The sequence below is a fragment of the Vulpes lagopus genome, chromosome 8, assembly GCF_018345385.1.
Source record: "Vulpes lagopus strain Blue_001 chromosome 8, ASM1834538v1, whole genome shotgun sequence".
NCBI lineage: Eukaryota > Metazoa > Chordata > Mammalia > Carnivora > Canidae > Vulpes > Vulpes lagopus.
This window is the reverse complement of record NC_054831.1, coordinates 132,951,147-132,975,456: the sequence shown is the minus strand read 5'-3', so window position 1 is coordinate 132,975,456 and position 24,310 is coordinate 132,951,147. Positions and strand designations below refer to the sequence as shown.

The 24,310-nt window shown below is 48.4% G+C and overlaps 1 protein-coding gene across 1 annotated transcript; it reads left to right on the top strand.

Moving 5' to 3' along the window:
• The first annotated feature begins 5,286 nt into the window (after window positions 1-5,286).
• On the top strand, window positions 5,287-23,036 carry AADACL4 (arylacetamide deacetylase like 4). The gene is made up of 4 exons (XM_041767527.1): window positions 5,287-5,445; window positions 10,983-11,199; window positions 14,135-14,198; window positions 22,262-23,036. The coding sequence occupies exons 1-4, from the start codon at window positions 5,287-5,289 to the stop codon at window positions 23,034-23,036; spliced, it is 1,215 nt and encodes a 404-aa protein (XP_041623461.1).
• The last annotated feature ends 1,274 nt before the right edge of the window (window positions 23,037-24,310 follow it).

The window sequence follows — 24,310 nt, the reverse complement described above, 5'->3', positions numbered from 1 at the left end:
CTGCTCAGGGCGTGATCCTGGGATCGGGGATCGAGTCCCACATCAGGCTCCCCGCAGGGAGCTGCTTCTCCCTCTGCCTGTGTCTCTGCCTCTCTTTCTCTGTCTCTCATGAATGAATAAATAAAACCTTTAAAAAATAAAAAAATAAAGAGACTAAGATCTTCAAAATAATTCTTTAAAAAAATGAAATAGGGAAATGTGAGTCCTTTTTTCAAACTGTGTTCTTCTTTTTTCAAGATTTTTTTGGGTATCCTGGATCCCCTTGTGTTCCTATAGGAAGTTTAATTTCTGTCAATTCTGCAGGGAAAAAAAGACAGTTGGTGGGGGTCGCCTAGGTAGCTCAGTTGGTTGAATGTCTGACTTTTGATTTCAGCTCAGGTCATGATCTTGGGGTTACAAGATCAAGCCCCACATTGGGCTCCATGCCCAGCCTGGCTCTCCTCCACCCCACGCTCTCTCTGTCTCTCTGTCTCTAAAACAACAATGACAACAACCAAAAACCACATTTGGGATTTTGATGGAGAATGTGTTGAATCTGTAGATCAAGTTGACAGGTTTGCCGTCTCAACAATATTGTCTTCCTGTCATAAATAAGGGGTTGAATTCACCTAAGTCTTCTCTAATTTCTTTCAAGTGTCTTGGAGTTTTCAGATGACACATTTCGCAATCTTTTGTTAAACTTATTCCTGAATATTTCATTCTCTTTGATGCTATAGTGAATGGAATTGTTTTCTTAATTTCATTTTCAGTTTGTTCATTGCTAGAGTCTAGAAATACATTTTATTTTTATACATTGATCTTGTACCATGGCACCTTGCTGAATTCGTTTATTAGCTCTCATAGTTTCTTTAAGTGGATGCGAAAAAGTGGATGCTGGGATTTTTTTTTTTTTATATATACAAGTTAATGTCATCTGCTAATAGGAATGATTTTGCTTCTTCTTTATCAGTGTGGATGCTGCTTATCTATCAATCTAACCCTCTATCTCTGTCCATCTCTCTATCTCTGTTTCGGTCTCCATCTCTCTAATTATTTGTCTGTTTGTTTTTGCCTGATTGCCCTGGCTAGAACCTCTAGTACAATATTAAATAGAAATGAGAGTGACTCACTATGAGAGTGGACTTCCTTGTCCAGTGTCTCGTCTTAAGGAGAAAGCAGTCTGCTTTTATCACGTGGCAGCCCCCCAAAGATATTCATATCCTAATTCTAGCACCTGCAAAGGGGAATGAAGGTTGCAGATTGCTAATCAATGTAGAATAGGGAGATCGTCCTAGATTATCTGGGTAAACCAAATGTAATCACGGGAGTCCTTGAAAGTACAAGGGGGAGCAGAGGAGGGAGAACCAGAGAGAAGGCGGGTTTTTTTTTTTTGTTTTTTGTTTTTGTCTCAAAGATGGAAGAAAGGGTTGTGGGCCAAGGAATGTGGGTGGTCTCTAGAAGGTAGAATAGGCAAGGAAACAGATGCTGCTCTAGAACCTCCAGAAGGAACACAGCCTTCCTGACATGTTGATATTAGCCCAGTGAGATTCATGTTGGGTTTCTGACTTCCAGAACTGTATGATAATACACTTGTATTGGTTAAGCCACTAAACCAGAGGGGCGTCTGGGTGGCTCAGTCCATTAAGCGTCCAACTCTTGATTTGGGCTCAGGTCATGATCTTAGGGTCATGAGATCAAACCCTGTGTCGGGCTCTACACTGAGCATGGAGCCTCCTTGGTACTTTCTCACCCCCTCTCCTTCTCCTTCTCCCTCCTCCTCTTGCATGCTCTCTCTCTCTCTTTCTCTCTCTCAAAAAAAAAAAAAGCCACTAAATTTATGATAATTTATTACAGCAGCAATGGAAACTAATACACACCATTAAGTACAATGTTAGGCATGTTCTTTTTCTTTTTCTTTTTTTTGGGGCGGGGCATGTTCTTTTTCAATGATGTTCTTAATCAGGTCATCATTAAAAATTTAAATTTTTAAATTTCTTTTCTATCTTGAGGGTTTTTTTTTTTGAGTGTTTTGTCTTGAAATGGTTTTGGATTTTGTTAAGTGTTTTTTGGGCACCTATTGAGATAATCATGTGGTTTTTGTCCTGTGTTCTATTGATATGGTATATTATATTAAGTTTCACGTGTTAAACCAACTTTGCTTACTGAAATAAATCTCACTTGGTAATTCATCCTTTTTATATGTTGCTGGATTCGATGTGCTAGCATTTTGTTGAGGATTTTTGTATGCATGTTCATATGGTCTGTGGTTCATATTGGCCTGTGGTTTTCTTTTCTTTCTTTGTCTTTGATATCAGGATGATATTGGACTCAGAATGATTAGGGAAATGTTCTCTCCTCTTCTATTTAAGAGGAGTTTATCAAGAATAGGAATTAATTCTGTAAGGGTTCGATAGAATTTCCCAGTGAAATCATCTCTTTCTGGTGATCAAACTTGGAGTTTATTGAGCTTCTGGGATGTGTGTGATGTTTCCCATCAACTTTAGAAGGTTTTTAGCCATTATTTCTTTGACTGTTTTCCTGTTCCTTTTCCTCTCTTCTCTCCTTTGGTGCCCCCATGTTATGTATGCCCCATTTTCCTCAAAGACTCTGTTCATTTTTTTTTTTTTTTATTCACTGTCTCTCTGTTTTTCTGATTACCTAATCTCTATCAATGTACCTTCAAGTTTGCTGATTACTTCCTCTCCCAGCTCAGGTCTACTGTTGAGCCCCTCTGGTGAATATTTAATTTTGGTTACTATTCTTTCCAATTCCATAATTTTAGTTTGGTCCTTCAAAAAATATAATTTCTATCTCTTTGTTGGTATTCTCTCTGTAAAATATTGCCATCATAACCTTCTTTTACTTCTTTAAGCATGATACTCTTTTTCAAAAATTTTTAAATTTAAATTCAATGGTCATATACTGTATTAGTAGTTTCAGAGGTAGAGTTAAGCATGATATTCTTTAGCTCTTTGAACACATCCATAGTAGCTGCTTTGCAGTCTTTGTTAAGTCTGACATCTGAGTGCTCTCAAAGGTAGTTTCTGTGGCTTTCCTGTTTCTTAGCATGTCTCATTTTTTGTTGTTGAAAGCTTAGATGTTATATTGCAGCAACGCTGGGTAGGGATTCCTCCGCCGCTCCTCCCTGAGCTTTTTGCCCATAGCGTCTGCTTGTTTGTTTAGTGACTTGGATGGACCATTCCAGGAAAGTCTATTTCCCTTGGTGTACAGCCCCTGACATTACTCCTTAGGGGGTGTAGACTTAGGCAGTGTATAACCAGCCCGGGATGGTGTGGTTTTCATTAGGGCTCTCTTTGGGTTTCTCTGATCTGTCTGTTAAGCTGTCTGCCTCTGTTGCTGTCACCCAGGTCTTAACCTCCACTAATTGCAGGCTAGTGACTGTTGCTTTCAAGAACACCCTGGGGCACACCATTGTTCTTGCTTTCTGCAGGTTCAGCTCCAGTAGCGTGAGTGGCTTCTCCAGTCCTCCAATCCTGCTGTATGTGTGGCTTTTGTAGCTCCAAGCTCCTGCATTAGCTCTCCCTTTTCCTGGAAGAGCTTGGTAGAGCTACCACTTAGATAGTCTCATTTCAGAGAGTGCCTCCAGCAAGACACCACTCTATGAATGAACGGCTTTCCCTACTGCCCATGGGGGAAGATTGTCATCAAGTTTTTGAGGTGGGGGCGGCGGGATAGCTGCTGCAAGTCCCACTGTAACAGCAGAGCAACTTCTTTGCCAAGTCGGTGAGTCATGTCAGCCTCTCCAGTAAGCTCTAGACCTTGGCTCTATGGGGTGGGAAGTGTGCTCTTTCAGCCCTAGAGGGAATAGTTGTTTCTTGTACCTATAATTCCTATATACTTTTGAGCTTTCTTTACTTCTTGTTAGCTAATCCCTTGTGACTTCTATACCCTATTATAGTTAATAGTTCCTTATGTTAGTTTTCTTCACACACGCTGGGCACTGGCAAAGCCACGTGTGCTCCAGGAGCCTGCGTGTGACCACCTGGAAGCAGACAGCAGAGCCTTCTGTCCTCAGATGTCTCTTCAGTACCTTTCCCCGACAACGCCTCATTGCCGATGGGCAGAGGAGAAATACTGAAAGTTCCAGCTCCATTTTTACAAAGCAGACAAAAATTGCATTTGGAGCAGAAAGGCAATGACTTGATAACTGGCAAAAGCGCAAACGCCCATCTGCAGCAGAAGAAATAAAAAGTTGTGGTGTATTTATACCAGGGGATGCTATACACGAATGAGAATGAATGAACCGATCTATACAGACCACGTGGAACACTCGGCACAGTGTTGAGTGAAAGAAGCCGGACGTCAAGGAATACTCCCTGGATGATTCCATTGACATGAAAGTCAGAAATCAGCCAACTGAGTTGGGCTGTTGGAGGAACAACAGTGGTTACCTAAGGTGCATGTAGTAATGGGGAGGCAGCGGTGGAGATGGGGAGGAGGGACCGTCTAGGTGCTAGAGATGTCCTATATCCCGGGTTGGGCGCTGGTATGTGGATGTGTCCACTTTGTGAACGTTCCCCAAGCTGTATGCCTAATAATTTGTGTGGTCTTACACATGCAGGTGCGTGCATACATTTATTATAGCTAAATAAGATTTGATTGAGAAAGAGAGGCTATCTGTGCGTCTGGGCTCCTTCCAGCCCTATTCACAATCCCTCAGCTAATTATCTCCTTCTTTTAGAAGAGGAAAATGAGATGTCGAGAACAGATAGAAGTTCTCTAAGGCCACAGAGCAGTAAGCTGAAAGGGCAGGATCCAAACCCAGGCAGGCTGGCATCTGGTAAGTCCTCTTGACCCTTGGCTAGGCTGCCTCCCCTCATGGCCTGGACTGGAGCGACCAAGGCGGGTCGGGGTAGCTAACTGCAACGAGATATGCTTTGCCCACCCTAACTGGACTCTGGCGACGAAGGCTGGCCGCACGTGTCCTATTCTACAATTGAAAGGTCAGGCCGCAGAGGCCTGCACAAGCATGCGAGGCCTCTCCCTTGGATGCCCCGTGCCAGGTGCTGTTTGAGGCCCACCTGTGCCAAGCCTTTGGGAAACCCACTCCCGAGACGCCCCCTGCTGGGCAGGATTGGTTTTCCTGGTGCCTGCGTTGCTGCTCGGAGAAGTAGTCCTTCCAGCTCCCATAAGCCTATTTAGGTTTCTGTGTGAGAAGCCAGGTCAGAGCCCTGCATCAGGGCTCGGCCCCAAAACAGTGGGGATCTGGGAGAGAGCTTGCATAACCAGTCCAGGTTCTCCTAACACAAGTTCCTCAGAGCAGCAGCTCCTCCAAGCCCTGGGAACATGCTCCTCCTGTGCCTGCTGTTACTGTCCAGCTTCTTGGTAGGACTCTTCCTCTGGGCTGTCTGTCAGCACTTCCTCACCGCAGACATCCCCTCTACCTTGCAACATCCCATCAAGCTCAGATTTCTGCATTGCATGTTCCTGTACATGGTCATTTTGGTGAGTTTGCTCTCAGGCTCTGTAATGGGTTGGGCTCCCTTCCTCTTCCCCTGCACCTGGCCCCTCCTTTCATCTTCAGACTCCCCCAAGACAGCCGTTGCTACACTTTTGTGCTGTGGTTCTGTCCTCCTCCCACCTCCCTTCCCTTCCTCTCCTACCCCTTCCTCCGTTTCTTCCTTCACCCAGCATGTCAGAGCAGCCACGCTGGCCGGGCTCTGAGCAGGGACTAGGGGTTCGGGCAGGCCAGTATGTTCCTGGAGCCGCAGAAGATTTGGAAGCAAAGGTTTGGCACCTGGTAGGAGGCAGGCAACTGGATTTAACTCCAATGTCCTAACCTTGGGTGATAGGGGCCCAACAGTTCATGCTGCTTACCTGGTGGGAGGCCAGGGGTGGGTGTGGAAGGGTAGGGAGCCCAGGCTGCAGCCAGCCCGCCAGTGTGTGCACCCCAGCTCTGGCTGTGTGATCCTGAACCTCTCTGTTTCCTCATGTGTGAAAGGGAAACCATGGTGTCCATCGCATCACGTTGGTGAAGGAATTAGATGCTGTGATCTGATTCTTTAGAATTAGAATCTAATCGGTGTGCTCCACCGGAGGAGCGAAGCAGGTGGCTCGCCCACTGGGCCCTCCCGGTGATCAGAGCTTAGTAGGTCTGGTAAAGGAGTAAAACGTGTTTCTGTGCTGCTGGGATGTCCCACTGCGGATACGATGGCCCCCAGCCATGTGAACGAGCGTAGTTTATAATTGCAGAAATGCTGCTGGTTCAAAGAGACAGGCCATGGGAGCAAAACTCTCGTCCATCGTACTTACCCGGCCACGCGCTTCGCCAGAGCTCAGCCTGTCTCAAACCAGCGGCTGCTTTCGCGTGGAATCACAGGCTGGCCTGAGACCCAGAAAGGCCCAGACCTTCCTAGCCTTGGGCGTCTTCTCAAGAGCAGCCCACAGCCGCCGGCGCCCAGGGCTCGGAGACGGGCCGCGCAGTAACCCGGCAGGTCCTGGGCCGCGAGGGGGGCCACCCAGGAGGAGCGGAGGGCTCGCGAGGGGGCTTGCAAGTCGTGGCAAAGCGTGGACGAGTCCGGAGGCTGAAGCTGCAAGAAGCGAGGGCGCGGGAGGCTGCTCCGAGTGCAGGTCCCACGGGGGAGCCGCGGGTCGGGAGGGTCCCCGCTGCCTGAGCTGTGGATCCTCTTCCAGGCTGAGCTCAGGGCTCGGTGAGGGGAGGAGGAGCGAAGCGGTGGCTCGCCCACTGGGCCCTCCCGCTGGTTTGCAGCGCCCAGGCCCCTGCTGCCGCCTGCTCCACCTGCCGGGGGTGCCCTGGGTGCCCTCGAGGAGCTCCAGGCGCTTGGGACGGCGCCCCGGGCCCTGCTGCCCGGCCTGGGAGAATGCTGTCCAGGTGGTTCAGGTTCATTGGGTGCTGGAAGACAGACAGATACGAGAGGGAAAGGAATTTATTCATTTTTTAAAAGATTTTATTTATTCATGAGAGATACAGAGAGCGAGAGAGGCAGAGAGACAGGCAGAGGGAGAAGCAGGCTCCATGCAGGGAGCCTGACGTGGGACTCGATCCCGGGAACCCAGGGTCATGGCCTGGGCTGAAGGCGGCGCTCACCCCCTGGGCTACCTGGGATAAGGAATTTAAAGAGGAGGAGGAAATACCTTAAAAAGATGTTTATGGCCCAGAAATGAGGTGCCTGCTTTTTTTTTTTTTGGTTTTGGTTTTATTTTCCTTTTATTTATTTATTTGTGTTGAAGTTTAATTGACATGCAAGATGATAATAGTTTCAGGCGTACAACATAGTGATTCACCATTTACAGGCCTTAGGAGATCGGAATGATAACTCTAGTTAGCACCTGTTGCCACCCAAAGTTAATAGGATATTCTTATCTCTGCTCCCTGTGAGCATTACATCCCCCTGACTTACTTATTTTATAATTGGAAGGTTGTATCTCTTGACTCTATTTGCATTTAGTTACAGTTTTAAGTTTTCAGAAGTTAAGGGAGGATGAGAGATTTTTATTTTTTAGAAGGAAATTCTTTTTTAAAAAAGATTTTCTTTTTGTATTTGAGAGTGAGAGAGAGAGAGTGCATGAGCAGGGTGGAGGGGCAGAGGGAGAGGGAGAAGCAGACTCCCCACTGAGCAGAGAGCCTGATGTGGGGCTGGATCCCAGGACCCTGAGACCATGACCTGAGCCAAAGGTAGATGCTGAACTGACTGAGCCACCCAGCCGCCCTGGGAGATTTTTATTTAATTTCTTTTTTAAATCACTTTATTTTTTTTAAGTTTATTCAATTTTTTAGTAATCTCTACCTCCAACGTGGGACTTGAACTCAGGACCCCAAGATCAAGAGTCAGGTGCCTGCTTTTGGTGTCAAATGACCATTGGTTTGAGCACCACATTTCCCACTTGTTAGCTTTGTGGCCCAATGTCTTCAAACCTCAATTTTTTCCGCCTGAAAAATGAGGATAGCAAAGAGGTGCTTTTTATAGGAGTGGTGAAGGGATTGAAGGGGAATGCATATGAGGTGTGTGGCACAGGGCTGGGCGCTTAGAAAGGGTTCAATGAAAGTAGATTATTGGGAGAATGCATGTCAAGTCCCCAAGGGCAAACACGGCATTTCCTGGAATTATTCTGTAATAGTTTTAGAGTTGTTATGAATGATTTCAGCTTTACTAAAAGCTTTAAAGAACAATATAATAGACACTACTGATTTTATTTTAAAGGGGGAAATGCCGCTAGAATATTTTGTGAAAGAGTTTTCAGTCTGTATCTAAAGGTCTGGACCACAGGTATTCCTAGCTTACTGATGTTCCCATTTATATGACTACTGATACAGTATTACAAATTTTATAATATAATAATATATTATATCATATATTTTATATATATATATTTATATAATATAATAATATATTATAACTTTACAATTTATAAGAAATATATTAATTATAGTTACATGTAAATAATATAGTTATAATATTATAAATAATAATAAGTATTGATGTTTCTTCCCTTCCCGCTGTCCTAAATTACTAGCTCTGGAAACTATGGACTCACTGTTGGAAAAGCCACCCCGAACCAGACCTGACTTCCTGGCTATATCTAGTGACCTTCCAGAAGGTCATACTAAGAGAGGCTTGTCATCACGCTGCCTTGTTCAGAACCCCTCAAACATTTATCCTTCTAGATGCTGGAGGCACGGAGATGAATGAGATGTGATGACAAGAAGCATTCGGTTTGGTGGAGGGAGACACATGGGTGACCATATCCATGTGATAAAGCCTTGAGGGACTCTGAAGGAAACGGAGGGCTTGGAAAACTTAGAGCTTTCACAGGGGGTAGGGGGGCAGCAGCCTTCAGAGGGAGTGAGAGGGATGGCGTTGGTCAACGAGAACGTGGTCTTTTTTTTTTTTAATTTTTATTTATTTATGATAGTCGCACACACACAGAAAGAGAGAGAGAGGCAGAGACACAGGCAGAGGGAGAAGCAGGCTCCATGCAGGGAGCCCGACGTGGGACTCGATCCCGGGTCTCCAGGATCGCGCCCTGGGCCAAAGGCAGGCGCTAAACCTCTGAGCCACCCAGGGATCCCGAGAACGTGGTCTTGAGCTTGGAGCTGAAAGTCAGTTTGGCGCCCATCTACCTGGTGGGCAGGAAGAAGGGCTCCAGGAAACAACGTGAGCCGGGGGTGAGTTCAGGGAGTGTGGGGAAACTACAGTGGGGCCAGTGAGTGCTGGAGGCCACTTGAGTCTGGGCGCCCGAGCAGAGCTGGCCAGGGAAGGTCTGAGTAGTCTCGGTCCAGAGGTCTGGTGCCCTGAGATGGGGGCCAAGCAGGTCCTCTCCATCTCGTGGCCCACATCGCTCTCTCTCCAGCTCAAGCAGGGAGATAATGGTTTTGTTTGGAGTTCTCCTTCAAGAAATCGAGGCCTTGGGTCTCCCCATGGAGGGAACGCACTGAGGCATCCCAAGGGGACCTGGGACAAGACCTAGTGGGTGTGAGCAAGAGAAGGGGTGGGGCTCACGCTTGTCAGGACTCACCAGGGAGATGCTCTACATGGTGGTCACATCTAATTCCCAAGCCTCATCCTCGGGCCAGGGACACCATTCTATTTTATAAACGAGAGAAAGCGAAGCTCGGAGAAGGTAATGCCCAACGCCATTCTGTTAGTTGGTGAGACACTAAAACTTGAGTTCAGATCTGCTGGACTCTAGAATCCAAGCTCTTTCTAGTTTAGTGGTTGAGAACACATGTTCTGCATCCTACTGGTTGGCGGGCAAGGCACCTGACCTTGGTGTTCCTCACTTTCCCTCTTCCGTAAAATGGAGCTGGTAACTGCATGACTTAGAAGGGTTGTTGAGAGGGAGCCTGGGTGGGTCCATGGTTGAGCTTCTGCCTTTGGCTCAGGGTGTGATCCTGGAGTCCCGGGATCGAGTCCCACATTGGGGTCCCTGCATGGAGCCTGCTTCTCCCTCTGCCTCTGTCTCTCATGAATAAATAAATAAAATCTTTTTTTTTTATTTTTTATTAAGAAAAAGGGATCGCTGAGAAGCTGAATCCATTTCGTACCCACTTGGACCAATATGGGATGCTGTAGGCGACTCACCCTGTTGGCTGTCCTTCTCATCTATCATTATCTCATGTTGTTTTCCTTGTGACAAAGATGCAGACTTAGTATGAGATCCGTGGAAGAGCCCATCCAAGATGCCTGAAATGCACTCCGTACTTGCAGTATAACTTGGGACCATATTTCGTGATATGTTCAGACATCTGTTTGTTTACAGCCAGAATGACCATGGCAGCTTAAAAACAATGGAATTCTTTTAAAAATTTTTTTTATTTAAATTCAATTAGTTAACATATAATATACTATTGGTTTCAGAGGAAGAGTCATCAGTGATTCATCAGTCTTGTATGACACCCAGTGCTCCTTACATCACGTGCCCTCCTTCATGTCCATCACCCAGTTACCTCATCGCCTCACCCCTCTTCCCTCAATGACCCTCAGTTTGTTCGACACACATCTGGCAAATAAACGGCCCTCGTGTATTGCTCCCTCCTCCTGAGTCAACAGCAGACATCCCTAATGGATCCCATTACTTCCTTCTGTTGAACACAAACATGGCTTAAGAATCCATCACAGCCCAGGCTCCGGGTGGGCGATGGCAGCTGTTGACTCGGTGATGACCTTTTTTTTGCCATCTGAGGCTGGAGAGACAAAGAGGAGGGCTGCCGGCCAGTTGCCTTGGACCATTGGCTTTGTTCAATTCAGTGCCCCACCACTCGGCCCAATGTGGTTGATCTCTTTGGCAAATTCCTCCAGTTATTCGATCAAGGTCTTTCAGGAGGAAGTTCTGGAAACCAAGTCCTCACTCGGGACACAACTCAGAGCCTGTCCTCCCTGGTGAGCCCAGGGTCCACGCGGGTGAGGCACATGAGGGACTGCAAACGCATCCTGGCAATTGCAGGTGATGGGCGTCATCGATGGTCCAGATGGGTCCTGACCTCTCCTAATGTTTCCCTTTCTTTCTCTTACCTCCAACAGGCGGAAATATTTGAGAAGCTGGGAATATGCTCCAAGCTCAGATTTCTCCAGTTATTGCAAAGCGGTGTGAGAGTAAAGAGGGATGCTAGACTTGTGGTAACTGACTTGTGTTTGGGGACCACACCGGTGAGGCTGTTCCAGCCCAAGGCCGTGTCCTCCGGCCCCCGGCGAGGCATCATCTTCTTCCCCGGAGGAGGCGGGTTCCTGGGGAGCCTGGGTAAGGATGTCAGCTCCGTCCGCACCTCTGCCCGCCCTTCCCATGAGAACCTTTCCGGAGTAACTCAGGGGCGTCAGCGGTCGCAGGTTTCTAGGGGGAGCCCAGACTAAGGGCTTTGGGGTCACGTCCGCAGAGGGGGAGCAGGCCGCGCATGTCAGGAGGGCTTTCCCAGGCATCCACTCCCCTCTGTGCCCGCGCCCCACCAGGCCCCCCCTGCTCCTGGGCTCTGCACCCCCGCACCCTAGGCCCGGCTCCTCTGGCCCACGCCCTCGACCCTGGCAGCCCCAGCAGCCCTCTGCCCCTGCCACCGCTCAGGCCACCCCCCACCTGGCAGAGGCGTTTAGGGAGCACAAGCCCGGGCTGGCTGCTTGGTGCCAAGGCCCCCTCGATGCTCCGCGGGGTGCGGCCGGAGCCAGGCCCTAGAGCCCCGATGGCGCTGGGCACCTGCCCTCCATCCCCGTTCCTGGCCGCCCTGTGCTCCCCGCTGCCCGCCTGGCTGCCTTTCAGCTCCTCCCGGCACCCCCACCCCCCCGGCTCTCGGTGGGCCCGTCCTTGTTCCTCCTCAAGTGTCCCCCTGTCCAAGTGCCCCCCTGTGACGGCTTGCCTAAGGAAGCCTCCCTGACACTTCTCCGCCCCGTCCCGCCCCTGCCATCATCCTTCTCAATGTTCTCTATGGCACTTGTCACCCTCTGAATTGGTCTCGGCCTTTGTGTGCTTCCTTATCTATGGTCTCTCTTCCCCAACTAAACCTGGAGGCCCCAAGAGTGCCGGGGAGACTTGTGCACCCCTTTCTGCCTTGTCCCCTGTGCCTTGTCTGTGGTTTTAAAGTTTTGAATGGCTTTCCGAGTGCGTGAGTGTGGATGGGTGGAAGGATGTGCCGAAGAGCCAACACACGAAGGGATGGGCGCCCGGTGGGACGCCAGGGAGCAAAGGTGCCCCAAAAGTCCCTGAAACTGGGGCACACTGCTGCCTGGTGGAGGGCGTAGCAACATCCTCATTGGCTGCTGCGCTGCTCTCCCTTTTCAGAAGTAAACAATGGGTATCTCCCCCCTACTGGCCCCAAGACCATTCTTCCCTTTCAGAGACCCCAGGAGCACCCCATCAGTCGGCTAGGACCGTTAGCCTTCCTCGCTGGGGCTCGATGTTATTTCTAGAAGTAAAGCCAGAGCTCATTCAGCGAGTATTCCCGGAGTATCTGCCTTGTGTCAGACCCTCTGCCAGGGGCAGCGGACCAAGTGGAGAACATGAAAGGCCTCATGGAGCCTACTCCCCCTGAGGACACTGGGCAATGAAAGAGAACAAATAAGTAGGGTGATTCCGCAGAGTGCTGGCACAAGGGGACGGAGCAGAGAATGAATCGGGGGCGTCTATGCCGGTACCGCCCCGAAGGCGCCCCATCTCGCCTGAGCTAGGAAGCTAAGCAGGTTGGGCCTGGTTAGTGCTTGGATGGGAGGATGACTTGGGAGCATCTTCAGTTTTTCCAGAGAAAGCCTCTCCAAAAAAAGGTAAAATTTGAGCCCAGGCCCCGCCCTCCGGTGAGGAGGAGCCAGCTCTGAAGAGCCCTGGACACAGCGTTCGAGGCCTGCGGGAGCAAGGGAGGCAAGGGGGTCACCCGGGCCACCGTCTTGAAGCGCAGTCTTCAGGATGAATAATAGTTTTATGTGCTGTTTTTGAAAATTTTACAATGAACAAAACAGGGCTGGTGAACTGCACGAAGGCCAAGTAGCCTCTTGTCTATGTAAGGTTCGCCGCGGAGCCGGTGGCGTTTGCTCGGATTCCTTGAAGTTGCATTTATCCTGGTGGCTGAGCGTCTTGATGCCCTGGGTTTTGCGCCCATGGCAAGACCCTGCCTCGCCCCGGTACTGCCCTGTTAGGTCTCGGCGGAGGGGACGTAGGTGCAGGCGCCAAAGCCCGGCGGAGGGAAGGAGAGGATGCCCCAGGGCGACCCAGCAGGGAGGCAGGGCCAGCTGCGGGCTCCAGCCTGGTGGCGCTTTGAAACCCGGGGGCTGTAGAGTCACGGTCCCCACACCCAGGTGCTGCCCGGGCTACCGTCCGTCCAGACAGAAGCATTTTTAAAAAGCTCCCAGCCGACGCTACTCTGCAGGCAGAGCTGAGGCCTCCTGAGCAGCTGCTCACGCCCACTGGGTTTTGGCCCCTCCGTCCCCCTCATCTCCCTCGAGCAGTGTCCACGAAGCACGCACCCCCGTCCCGTCTCCGCCGGAGCACGCGTTCACAACCTCCCCTGGGGCCGGCGTTGCCTGGCGTCATTTGGGAACTCGTGCTGCCCCCAGAGATACAGGTTCAGCGACTTGGGGCTCAGGCCGGGCGTCAGGACTTGTAAAAACTCCCTGGAACTGTGTCCAGCCACGGTTGACAACCACTGAACTAGGGGCTTATTCGGTGCAGGTTCTGTGTGTGGCCCGTGCTGGGACGGCCAACGAGCTGTGGACAGTGGCCTTGTCCTCGGAAAAGCTCAGGGGCGCGCTCGGCTCGTAGGCCTGCGCCCTCCAACCATCGCCTATTTCTCCATCGTAGCGTCATTAATACGCTCGGTCAGGCCCGCCCGCCTCCTCTGGGCTTGGTTTCTAGCTGTCAGATCACCAAGCCTTCCGGGCCCTCAGTGTCCCCCCGCACCCCCTCCCCGCGCCCCACTGTAAAAGAAAACGTTGCCGCCGGTGAGCCCCGAGGCACATCGGAGCCCCCACATCAGGGACCGGAGCAGGTGTCAGGCGCCTGACGTGAGCTGGCTCTTTGGTTGTGCCGAGGCAGAGCCAGCCAGTGTCGCTGCAGAGGAGGCAAGAACAGGAACAGAAGGACAATGTCACACCCACAGACGATGCGGCTGGCGGGCTCTCTCCCTGGGGGCCGGGGCGGGGGGTGGGGGACTGCAGGGGACACGGGGGTGGCCGCTGCCGTGACCGGGCCTGTCTTGCAGACTCCTACCACAACCTGTGCAGTCAGCTGGCCGTGGAGACTGACTCGGTGCTGCTGTTGATTGGGTGAGTCGCTGGGGACAGTGGGTGGGTGTCGCCTGCGTGGGGCAAGGCAGGAATGAGCGCGCATCGGCCGTGGGAGACCCCGGCACAGCATGTGCAAAAGGGCGAAAACCCAGAAACGATCCACATGCCCCCCCCAACGGGGTGTGGAGTACACCGCGGCGAGAAGCGACGCGTTGGCGGGGAGGTGGAGGCAAAAGAACCTCCTGCACCGTGGCTGGAACCCACGCTGTGGAAGACGAGGCGGAGGGGCCTCAAAAAGTTAGAAATACGGCTACCCCGTGATCCGGTAATCGCACTCCGGGGTGTTTACCCAGGGAATACGAAAACACTAATTTGACAGGATGTGTGCGCCCCCGGGGTTTTGGCAACATTATTTACAATTCCAAGTGCGAAAGCCGCCCAGGTGTCCCTTAATTAACGAGTGGATAAAGACCACCTGGTGTCTCTATAATGGAGTATTACTCAGCCGTAAAAGGGATGAAGTTTTATTTTTAATTTTTATTTTTTTTTAGTGATTCATAACTCACACAACACACTCAGTGCTCATCGCAGCACGTGCCCTCCTTGATGCCCAGCGCCCCCCCCCCAGCGCCTCCCCATGCACCTGCCTCCCGCCAACCCTCGGTTTGTTCTTTACTGTTCAGGGTGTCTTCTGCTTTGCCTTCCTCTCTCTAAAAGGAGTGAAATCTTGCCATTTGCAACAACACGGATGGACCTAGAGAGCAGTGCTGAGAGAGATAAGCCAGTCAAAGGGGCATAAATACCGGGATTTCAATCATATGTGCAATTTAAGAAGCAAAAAAATGAACAAAGGGAAAAAAGAGAGACAAAGAGAAAAAACCAGACTCTTTTTTAAGATTTATTTATTTATTTATTTATTTATTTATTTATTTATTTATGATAGACATAGAGAGAGAGAGAGAGAGAGAGAGAGGCAGAGACACAGGAGGAGGGAGAAGCAGACTCCATGCTGGGAGCCCAACGCGGGACTTGATCCCGGGACTCCAGGATCGCACCCTGGGCCAAAGGCAAGTGCTAAACCGCTGAACCACCCAGGGATCCCCTTTTTTATGTTTTTATTTAAATTCCAGTTAGTTAAGGTACAGTGTAATAGGAGTTTATGGTGTACAGGACATGACTCAGCACTTCCATACATCAGCCCGTGCTCATGGGGACAAGTGCTCTCCTTAATCCCCGTCCCCTATTTCACCCCCCCCCCACCTCCTCTCTGGTCACCACCAGTTTGTTCTCTATAGTCTGTTTCTTGATTTATTTCTATTTTGTCCCCCTTTGCTCATTTGTTTCTGAAATTCCACATTCGAGCGAAATCCTCTGGTATTTGTCTTTCTCTGACTGGTTTACTCCACGTGGCCTAACACTCTGGCTTGACCCACGACCTCGCAAATGACAAGATTTCATTCCCCTTTAAGGCTGAGTAACGTCCCATTGGATAGGCACACCGCATCCTCCTTGGCCATTCATCGGTGGACGGACTTTTGGGGTTTCTTCCGTAGTTTGGCTATCGTTGATAATGCTGCTATAATCATTGGGGTGCAGGTGCCCCCTTGGAGTCTGTATTTCTGCACCCTTTGGGTAAATACTCAATAGTGCAGGTGCTGGGTCGTAGAGAAGTTCTATTCGTAATTTCTTGAGGACCCTTCAAAGTGGTCTCAGTTTGTGTTCCCACCAACAGGGCAAGGGGTTCCCTGTTCTCCGCCTCCTCACCAACACCTGTTGTTTCTTGTGTTGCTAATTTTAGCCATTCTCACAGGTGTGAGGTGATAGCTCATTGTGGTGTTGACTTGTATTTCCCTGATGATGGGTGATGCTGAATATAAGGATTCTGAGTGTCTTCTTTGGAAAAGTGTATGTTCATGCCTTTTGCTCATTTCTTTCTTTCTTTCTTTCTTTCTCTCTTTCTTTCTTTCTTTCTTTCTTTCTTTCTTTCTTTCTTTCTTTCTTTCTTCTTTCTTTCTTTCTTTCTTTCTTTCTTTCTTTCTTTCTTTCTTTCTTTCTTCTTTCTTTTTTGACTTACTGATTTATCAGAAAGAGAGAAAGAGGCAGAGAGCACGAGTAGGGGGAGGAGGGAGGGAGAAGCACACTCCCCGCTGAGCAAGGAGCCTAATGTGGGGCTCGATCCAGGACCCCAGGATCATGACCTGAGCTGAAGGCAGATGCTTTACCCGACGGAGCCCCCCAGGCTCCCTGCCTCCTGCCCACTTCTGGACCAGATTGTTTGTTTTCTGGGTATTGAGTTTGATAAGTTCTTTATAGATTTGGGGTACTAGCCCTTCATCAGATGTGTCCTCCGCAAATACCCGCTGCCATTCCTGCTGCCTTTTAGTGTTGTTGACGGTTTCCTCCGCTGTGCAGAAGCTTCTGCCTTGATGAAGGCCCAACACTTCGTTCTTGCTTTTGTTTCCCTTGCCTCCGGGGACGCGTCTAGTGAAGTCGCTACGGCCGAGGTCGCAGAGGGGGCTGCCTGGGTTCTGCTCTAGGATTTTGATGGTTTCCTGTCTCACATTCAGGTCTTTCTGAATTTATGTTTGTGTGTGCTGTAAGCAAGGGGTCCGGGTTCATTCTTCTGCATGCGGCTGTTCAGTTTCGCCAACACCGTTTGCTGAAGAGACCGTCTTTTTTCCACTGGATATTATTTCCTGCTTTGTTGAAGATGAGTTGGCCATATAGTGGGTCCATCTCTGGGTTCTCTATTCTGTCCCATTGATCTGTGTGTCTGTCCCTGTGCCAGCACCTTACTGCCTTGCTGACTGCAGCTTTGTAAAAGAGCTCGAAGTCTGGAATTGTGATGCCCCCGGCTTTCCTTTCTCTTTTTCAAGATTGCTTTGGCTATTTGGGGTCTTTTGTGGTTCCACACAATTTTTAGGATAGTTTGTTCTAGCTCTGTGAAAACTGCTGTTGGCATTTTGATTGGGATTACATTAACTATGTAAATTGCTTTGGGTGGTACAGACATTTTATTTTTTTTAATTTATTTTTATTTATTTATTTATTTATTTTTAAAATTTTTATTTATTTATGATAGTCATAGAGAGAGAGAGGCAGAGACACAGGCAGAGGGAGAAGCAGGCTCCATGCACCGGGAGCCCGACATGGGATTCGATCCCAGGTCTCCAGGATCGCGCCCTGGGCCAAAGGCAGGCGCCAAACCGCTGCGCCACCCAGGGATCCCTGGTACAGACATTTTAACAATGTTTGTTCTTCCAATCTGTGAGCCCGGAATGCTTTTCCATTTCTTCCACAAGTTTTCTATAGTTTTCAGAGTACAGATCTTTCACCTCTTTAGTTAGGTTTATTCCTAGGTATCGTATTGTTTCTGGTGCAATTGCAAATGGGATCGATTCCTTGATTTCTTTTTCTGCTGCTTTGTTATTGATGTATTAAAATGCAACAGCTTTCTGCACATTGATTTCATATCCTGAAACTATGCTGAATTCATGTGTTAGATCTAGCAATTTTTTGGTGGAATCTTTCGGGTTTTCTAAATAGAGTATCATGTCGTTTGCAAACAGTGAAAGTTTGACGTTTTCCTTGCCAATTTGGTTGCCTTTTATTTCTTTTTGTTGTCTGATTGCTGAGGCTAGGACTTACAGTGCTATTAAATAGTAATGGCGACAGTGGACGTCCCTGTCTTGTTCCCGACTGTAGTGGAGAGGCTCTAGGTTTTTCCCCCATTGGGGATGATATTAGCTGTGGGTCTTTCGTTTATGGCCTTTAGAATGCTGAGGTGTTATCTCTATCCCTACTTTCTTGAAGGCTTTTATCAAGAAAGATGCTGTATTTTGTCAAATGCTTTTTCTGCATCTATGGACAAGATCATACGGTTCTTTTCCTCTCTTTTATTAAAATTACATAGCCCTTTAAAAAACATAGCTATTTAAATAAACGAACTGGGAGGGCACAAAAGAACGTGAATGCATCTTAGCCATATAAAATTCAGTGAAAAATTCTTTCAAAAAAATTACATAAAGCCTGAGACTTCTCTTTTTCTTTCTTTTTTCTTTTTGAGACTTTATCAAGTTAAAAACAAAATCAAAAGAGTGTTTGTAAGGAATCTGCATATGTAAAAAGGAAAGAAAAGGGATGATGGATGCCAGATTCAGGGGAACTGTTCCCTCAGATGAGGAAGGCAGTGAGATGAGATGCTGGTGAGGATATTACAGGGTTGGTTGATGGTTATGGTCAAGGTTCTGGCTGTTGTTTGGGGTGATGATTCTGCTTATTGTGTCATTAAAACAACTAACTAACTAACTAACTAACTAACTAACTGCAGGGACCCATTGTTTCCATCAGGCTCTACACCCAAGAAGGCCCTTGTGCTGATGAAAATACTCAAACACATGAAAGTGTTAACAAACACCTGCATGAATACTTTGTAGGAAATTGCTTAGGATATTGTCTTTCTGGAAAAGACCCAAGGGGCACCTGGGGGTGGGAGCTCAATTGGTTAAGCATCTGACTCTTGATTTCAGCTCAGGTCATGATCTCAGCCCTGAGATGGGCTCAGCACTCAGAGTGGAGTCTACTTAAGATTCTCTCTCCCTTTCCCTCTGCCTGCCCCCTGCCTCATCTCTCATGCTCTCTCTGTCTCTCAAAAAAAAAAAAAAATTAAAATTAAAAAAAAGAAGGAGAAGAAGAAGGAGTAAAAAGAAGACTTAGGGCGTGGGCGAGACTGATTTTGATAGAGTGGCTGGTGGAGGTAGAAAGGCGGGGAAGGTTCTTCAGGCTGCCAGGGGGACTGTGGGTGGACCATGTCCAGGAGTAAAGACTTAGAGACACAGGAAAAGATGTGCAGGATCTGAAATACTCATAATTCCTCATCACCGCATAATGGGACTCCCTACCTAAGCTCCTGGAGAGGATCAGTCTCTTTCCCTTTTGGTCCTGCAAAGCCTTTACCCCTGCCCTCGGTGGTCAAGAGAGAATACAGGAGGGCACGGGGCGTTACTGTCTCTTTCCAGCAAATCAGGATTCTGCTAATGGAAAGCACGTAGGGTTTGTTATTTCTTTCATTATGTCAGATTTGCACAGTCAACATTCAGTGAGGTGGATTCACTTCTAGAAAGGGGAAAATGGAGCCTGAATTTGTGCTTGCTGCTGCTGGGGGCTGGGGCCCTTTCACTGCGAGGACCCTACCCAGTAGTATATGTTCTGCTGAGTTATTTATTTTTTATTTTTTTAAAGATTTTATCTATTTATTCATGAGACACACACACACACACACACACACACACACACACACAGAGGCAGAGACACAGGCAGAGGGAGAAGCAAGCCCCATGCAGGGAGCCCGACGTGGGACTTGATCCCAGGACCCCGGGGTCACGTCCTGGGCTGAAGGTGGCGCTAAACTGCTGAGCCACCCAGGGATCCCTGTTCTGCTGAGTTTAAATGAAAACCCACGTTGATAACATCGATTTATTTATCAATATGTTGCTCACTGAAGAAATATTGCAAAATTGCAGTTGATCAAACCCTGTCCTTAAAGATGATGCCTGGAGCAACTTTTAATGGAAACGAAAATCAAGGTCAAACAGGAGGAAGTGGCTTTCAAACTGGGCTCCTCGGGGCACTAGGGTTCCCTTCACTGCCTTAGAGGTGGTGAAGGAGGTCAAGGAGGAGGAAGAGTGAGTGGGAGGCCTCAGGTCCCTTAGCCTTGGGCAAAGCCAGAACCACCGCTACCTACTTACCTTCTACAGCGGGGCTCCTCGTATCATTTTAATAAGAACAATAATATTGCTGTTCTAACAAAGTTTGCTTTTTTAAAAAAGAAAGATTTATTTATTTTAGAGAAATGGTGCAAGTGTGGGGAGGGGCGGAGGGAGAGAAGCAGACTCCCCACTGAGATACGGACCTGAGCCCATCAGATGCTTAACTGACTGAGCCCCCAGCCGCCTTCTAACAAAGTTTAAAAGCCACTAGTCTAAGGTGTCATTTTTCCCTCTTTTTTTTTTTTTTAAGATTTTATTTATTTATCCATGAGCGACACAGAGAGACAGGCAGAAACACAGGCTGAGGGAGAAGCAGGCTCCCTGCGGGGAGCCGGACACGGGACTCGATCCCAGAACCTGGGATCACTCCTTGGGCTGAAGGCAGCGCTAAACTGCTGAGCACCCCCCCATCTCCCAGCTGCCCTCATTTTTCCCTCTTGAGTGTCTTCTAAATTTAATCTTAGAGTTAGAATACACTTGTTTGATCCTTTCAAATGATAGGTTGTAAGAAGAGAAAAGACAATTAGCGACAATTTCAAACAAAAATTTGAAATAACAACCATGTTTTACATAAAATGTCTAATCCAAGCAGCTTAGCCAAACTATTTCTCTCTCATAGTTTCACATGTAGAATTTGCTGATTCATCAGTTGCATGTACACCCAGTGCCCGCGACATCCAGCGCCCTCCTTCACGCCGGTCCCTCCGTTACCCCATCCCCTCTCCGGCGACCCTGTTTGTTTCCGACACTAAGAGTCTCTTAGGTTTGCTTCCCTCTAAGTTTTCCTCTTATTTTATTTTTCCTTCCCTTCCCCTATGTTCATCTGTTTTAATTCTTAAATCCCACATATGAGTGAAATCATGGTACTTGCCTATGGAATTTCCTCCAAAAGTTAAAAATAGAGCTACCCTATGACCCACTAAGCATTTACCCAAAGCATACAAGTGTAGTGATCCGAAGGGGCACCTGCACCCCAATGCTTACAGCAGTAATGTCCGCAAGAGCCAAACTATGGAAAGAGCCCGGATGCCCATCAACAGGTGAATGGATAAAGACGATGTGGTCTGTATACACAAGGGAATGTTACTCAGCGTCAGAAAGATGAAATCTTGCCATTTGCAATGATGCGGACGGAACTAGAAGGTACAATGCTAGGCAGACTGTTTATTTTTTTTAAAAAATTCATTCCCTTCTCTTATCCCAATCTTGATTCCTGCACTCTGTAGCTTGTGTTTTTGTATTTATGTAAGTGCTTCCCCCCAGCTTTGTTGAAATATAATTGACGTATAAGATTAGGTACTTTAAGGTGCCCTCTGCCTCAGTTTGATACTGTAATCACCATGTTGTGCCTTAGAGCCCCACACCTGGTCACTTAGAACTGGAAGTGCGTACTCTTGACTATCCTACCCCCATCTGCCCCAGACCCTTGGTAGCCACCATTCTGAGTTTTGGCTTTTGAGATTCCCCGTATAAGTGAAATCACACGGTATTTGCCTTTCTCTGCTTGACTTCCTGCACTTAGTGTGAGTTTTAGCTGTGTCCTTGACTCCCCTTTGCAATACTTGTAGTGTCCCCAAGGTCCACCCATGTTGCCCCACATGGCAGGATTTCCTTCCTTCTTGTGGCTGAATAATATTTCTCTGTAGTTTACATGTTAGACATTCATTTTGAAGTCCATTCTCTTTACCCTTGAATTCCCACGAAGAGACACACTTTGGGGTCTTGCCTAGGGCAGCCCTCGGGATGCTCTCAGAGCCCGAGCAGTGTGTGTTCGCTGCTGCGTAGCCTTCCTACACTTTCACCCTCGGGGTGCCTCCCAACCCGCTCCCTCCTCCCCCAAACCTCAAAGAGAAGGCGGCTCTTTGAGTCCTTGGAAAAGAACAAACCTTGGTCATTAGATTTTTGATTAAAAAAAAAAATTCTTCCTGAAAGAAACTTCCCTTCCATCTGAGCTTTAGTTCCTTCAAGCCCTTTCTCTCCAGAGAGCCAGCGGGAGGAACAGCAGCCTCCTTTGCCTTTCCTGCCATTATTGGTTGTTCTGTTTCCACTTCAACTTGTGTGTCCTTGTGTGGAGTGTCTGCATCTCCCAGCAGCAGGCAGAGCCTAGTGTGCGAGTCAAGAGGTCGAGAGTCCCTGCCTGCAAGACCAAGGAGAGGCTCTTCACATCCTCATCTGCAGAAGGGGGGGGGGTGGATAAAAATCCTTACCTCACAGGGCCATTCTGAGGATTTAGTCAGAGACAGTGTTGCAAGGGGGGGTCGAGGACACAGTCAAAACGGCTCCCAGCGACAGCTGCCCACATTGCTGTGCTTGTGTTCCCTGCTTGCTCCTCAGGTACCGCAAGCTTCCGGATCACCACTACCCCTGCATTTTCCAAGACTGCCTGAACACCTCCATTCTCTTCCTGAAGGGCCTCAAAACCTACGGGGTGGACCCCTCCCGGGTTGTGATCTGCGGAGACAGCCTTGGGGGAGGGAATGTGGCCTGTGTCATCCAGCACCTGGTGGGCAGATCAGATCTTCCCCGGGTCAGGGCCCAGGTGCTGATTTATCCAATTACTCAGATCATCAATTTGCAGCTGCCGTCCCACCAGCAGAACCGGAACGTCCCTTTCCTCTCCCAGAAGATCATGATGATATGTATGCTTAAATACTTGGTTGTCAACTCTCACTGGTGGGACACCATCCTGAGTGGTGCTTTCATCCCCCTGGACATCTGGAGGAAATACAGCAAGTGGCTCAGCTCTGACAACATACCCAAGAGTTTCAGGAAGCCAGGTTACCAGCCTGAATTTCCCGGCCCTTTTAATGAGGCCGCCTACCTGGAAAACAAACATCTTTTTGATATAACAAATGCTCCTCTGCTAGGGGATGATGAGGTCATCGCTCAGCTTCCCGAGGCCTTCCTGGTGAGCTGTGAGAACGATGTCCTCCGTGATGACACCTTGCTCTATATGAAGCGCTTGGAGGACCAAGGGGTCCCTGTGATGTGGTATCACGTGGAGGATGGCTTCCATGGGTCCCTGATATTTTTTGATCAGAAGTTTTTCTTTTTCCCATGCGCCTTGAAAATTGTAAACGCTGTCATCAGTTATATAAAGAGCATATAGTAACCCTGGGGCATTGTGTCCTTTGGTGGATTCTATTTTGCTGATCAAGGAGATGCTAAATCAATGCTCGGCCCACAAGGGAAGGATAAGGAAGCTTAGAACAGTCCTGCTTAGTATCTAAGAAAATCCAAGATGTTGCTCTTTCTTTCTGGCACCAGCAATGGTTAATCCTGAATCTAGTAGCACTCACTAACATTCTCATTCAGGTGAAATAAATATCAGAGGAAGGAAAAAACGTCTTTAAGAATTTCTCAAAGCCCTAGCACACAACGTCTGTGCAGAATGAATGCCAACAACTAGTCATACCGTCCCTGGTGAATCTACTCATGATGCGAAAGCATGGCTTGGTGGACCATGCTGCCTGTTGGAGGAGGGGGCACTAATTGTTCTTGGGGTCAGAGGTCACCAGCCAAATTACAGACTGGTTCCAGATCAGAATGCAGCTGGAGAAATGCTGTTGCAGTAGAACTCTTCTCTCAAGTTAGCAACCTGTCGACTGGACTAAAAGCAAGTTTCAGGGGACGTGCCTGGAAAAGGACAGGGGGAAGAGGGAAAAGAGAGGCTGTGCGGGAAAGAATGGGCTCTGGGGGGCTGTGAATGTTGTCTGGGCTCAAGTCTCTAATCTGAATTCCAAAATCAGGTCCCTGGCTACCAAGAGGCAGGCTCTCAGGGCCAAAGCTGTCTTGGGAACCTCTGGATGCCTTCTGGAATACGCAAACTGCATCCTCAAAGGCAGACATCTTCTTACACACTCTTTCTTTGGTGAGCTTATGTATGGTTCCTACTTTTTACAAAGAACCTTGTCCTGGGGGCAACCGGCTTGGTTGGTAGAGCGTGTGACTCTTGATGTCAGGGTTGTGGTTTGAGCCCCACGTTGGGTATAGAGATTATTTAAAAATAAATAAAATCTTAAAAAAAAAAAGGAACCGTGTCCTTGCTTAGCCCATATCACTTTCTCCGTTTGCAGGGAGAGGGAAGAGAATCTTGGTGCTGTGCACTCCACATTAATTTTTACATTGGGCCCATGTTTGCTAGATACATCTGTTATATCACAGAGCCTCACTGCTGTCTAGATCCACCTAAGTGCTGGAACTGGAGGCTTTCCCTTCCTGTCAACCATAGCCTCTCTTGGTACCAAGGACCTCCTTTATGATCAGTGGAGGAGGGAGTCTTACAGGTGTCTTGGATCCTTGGAAAGAAGGCAAATATCTACAAAGGGAATTTGGATTGAGTTTCTCAGGACATCCTATAGGCATCATGATCCATGTGTTATA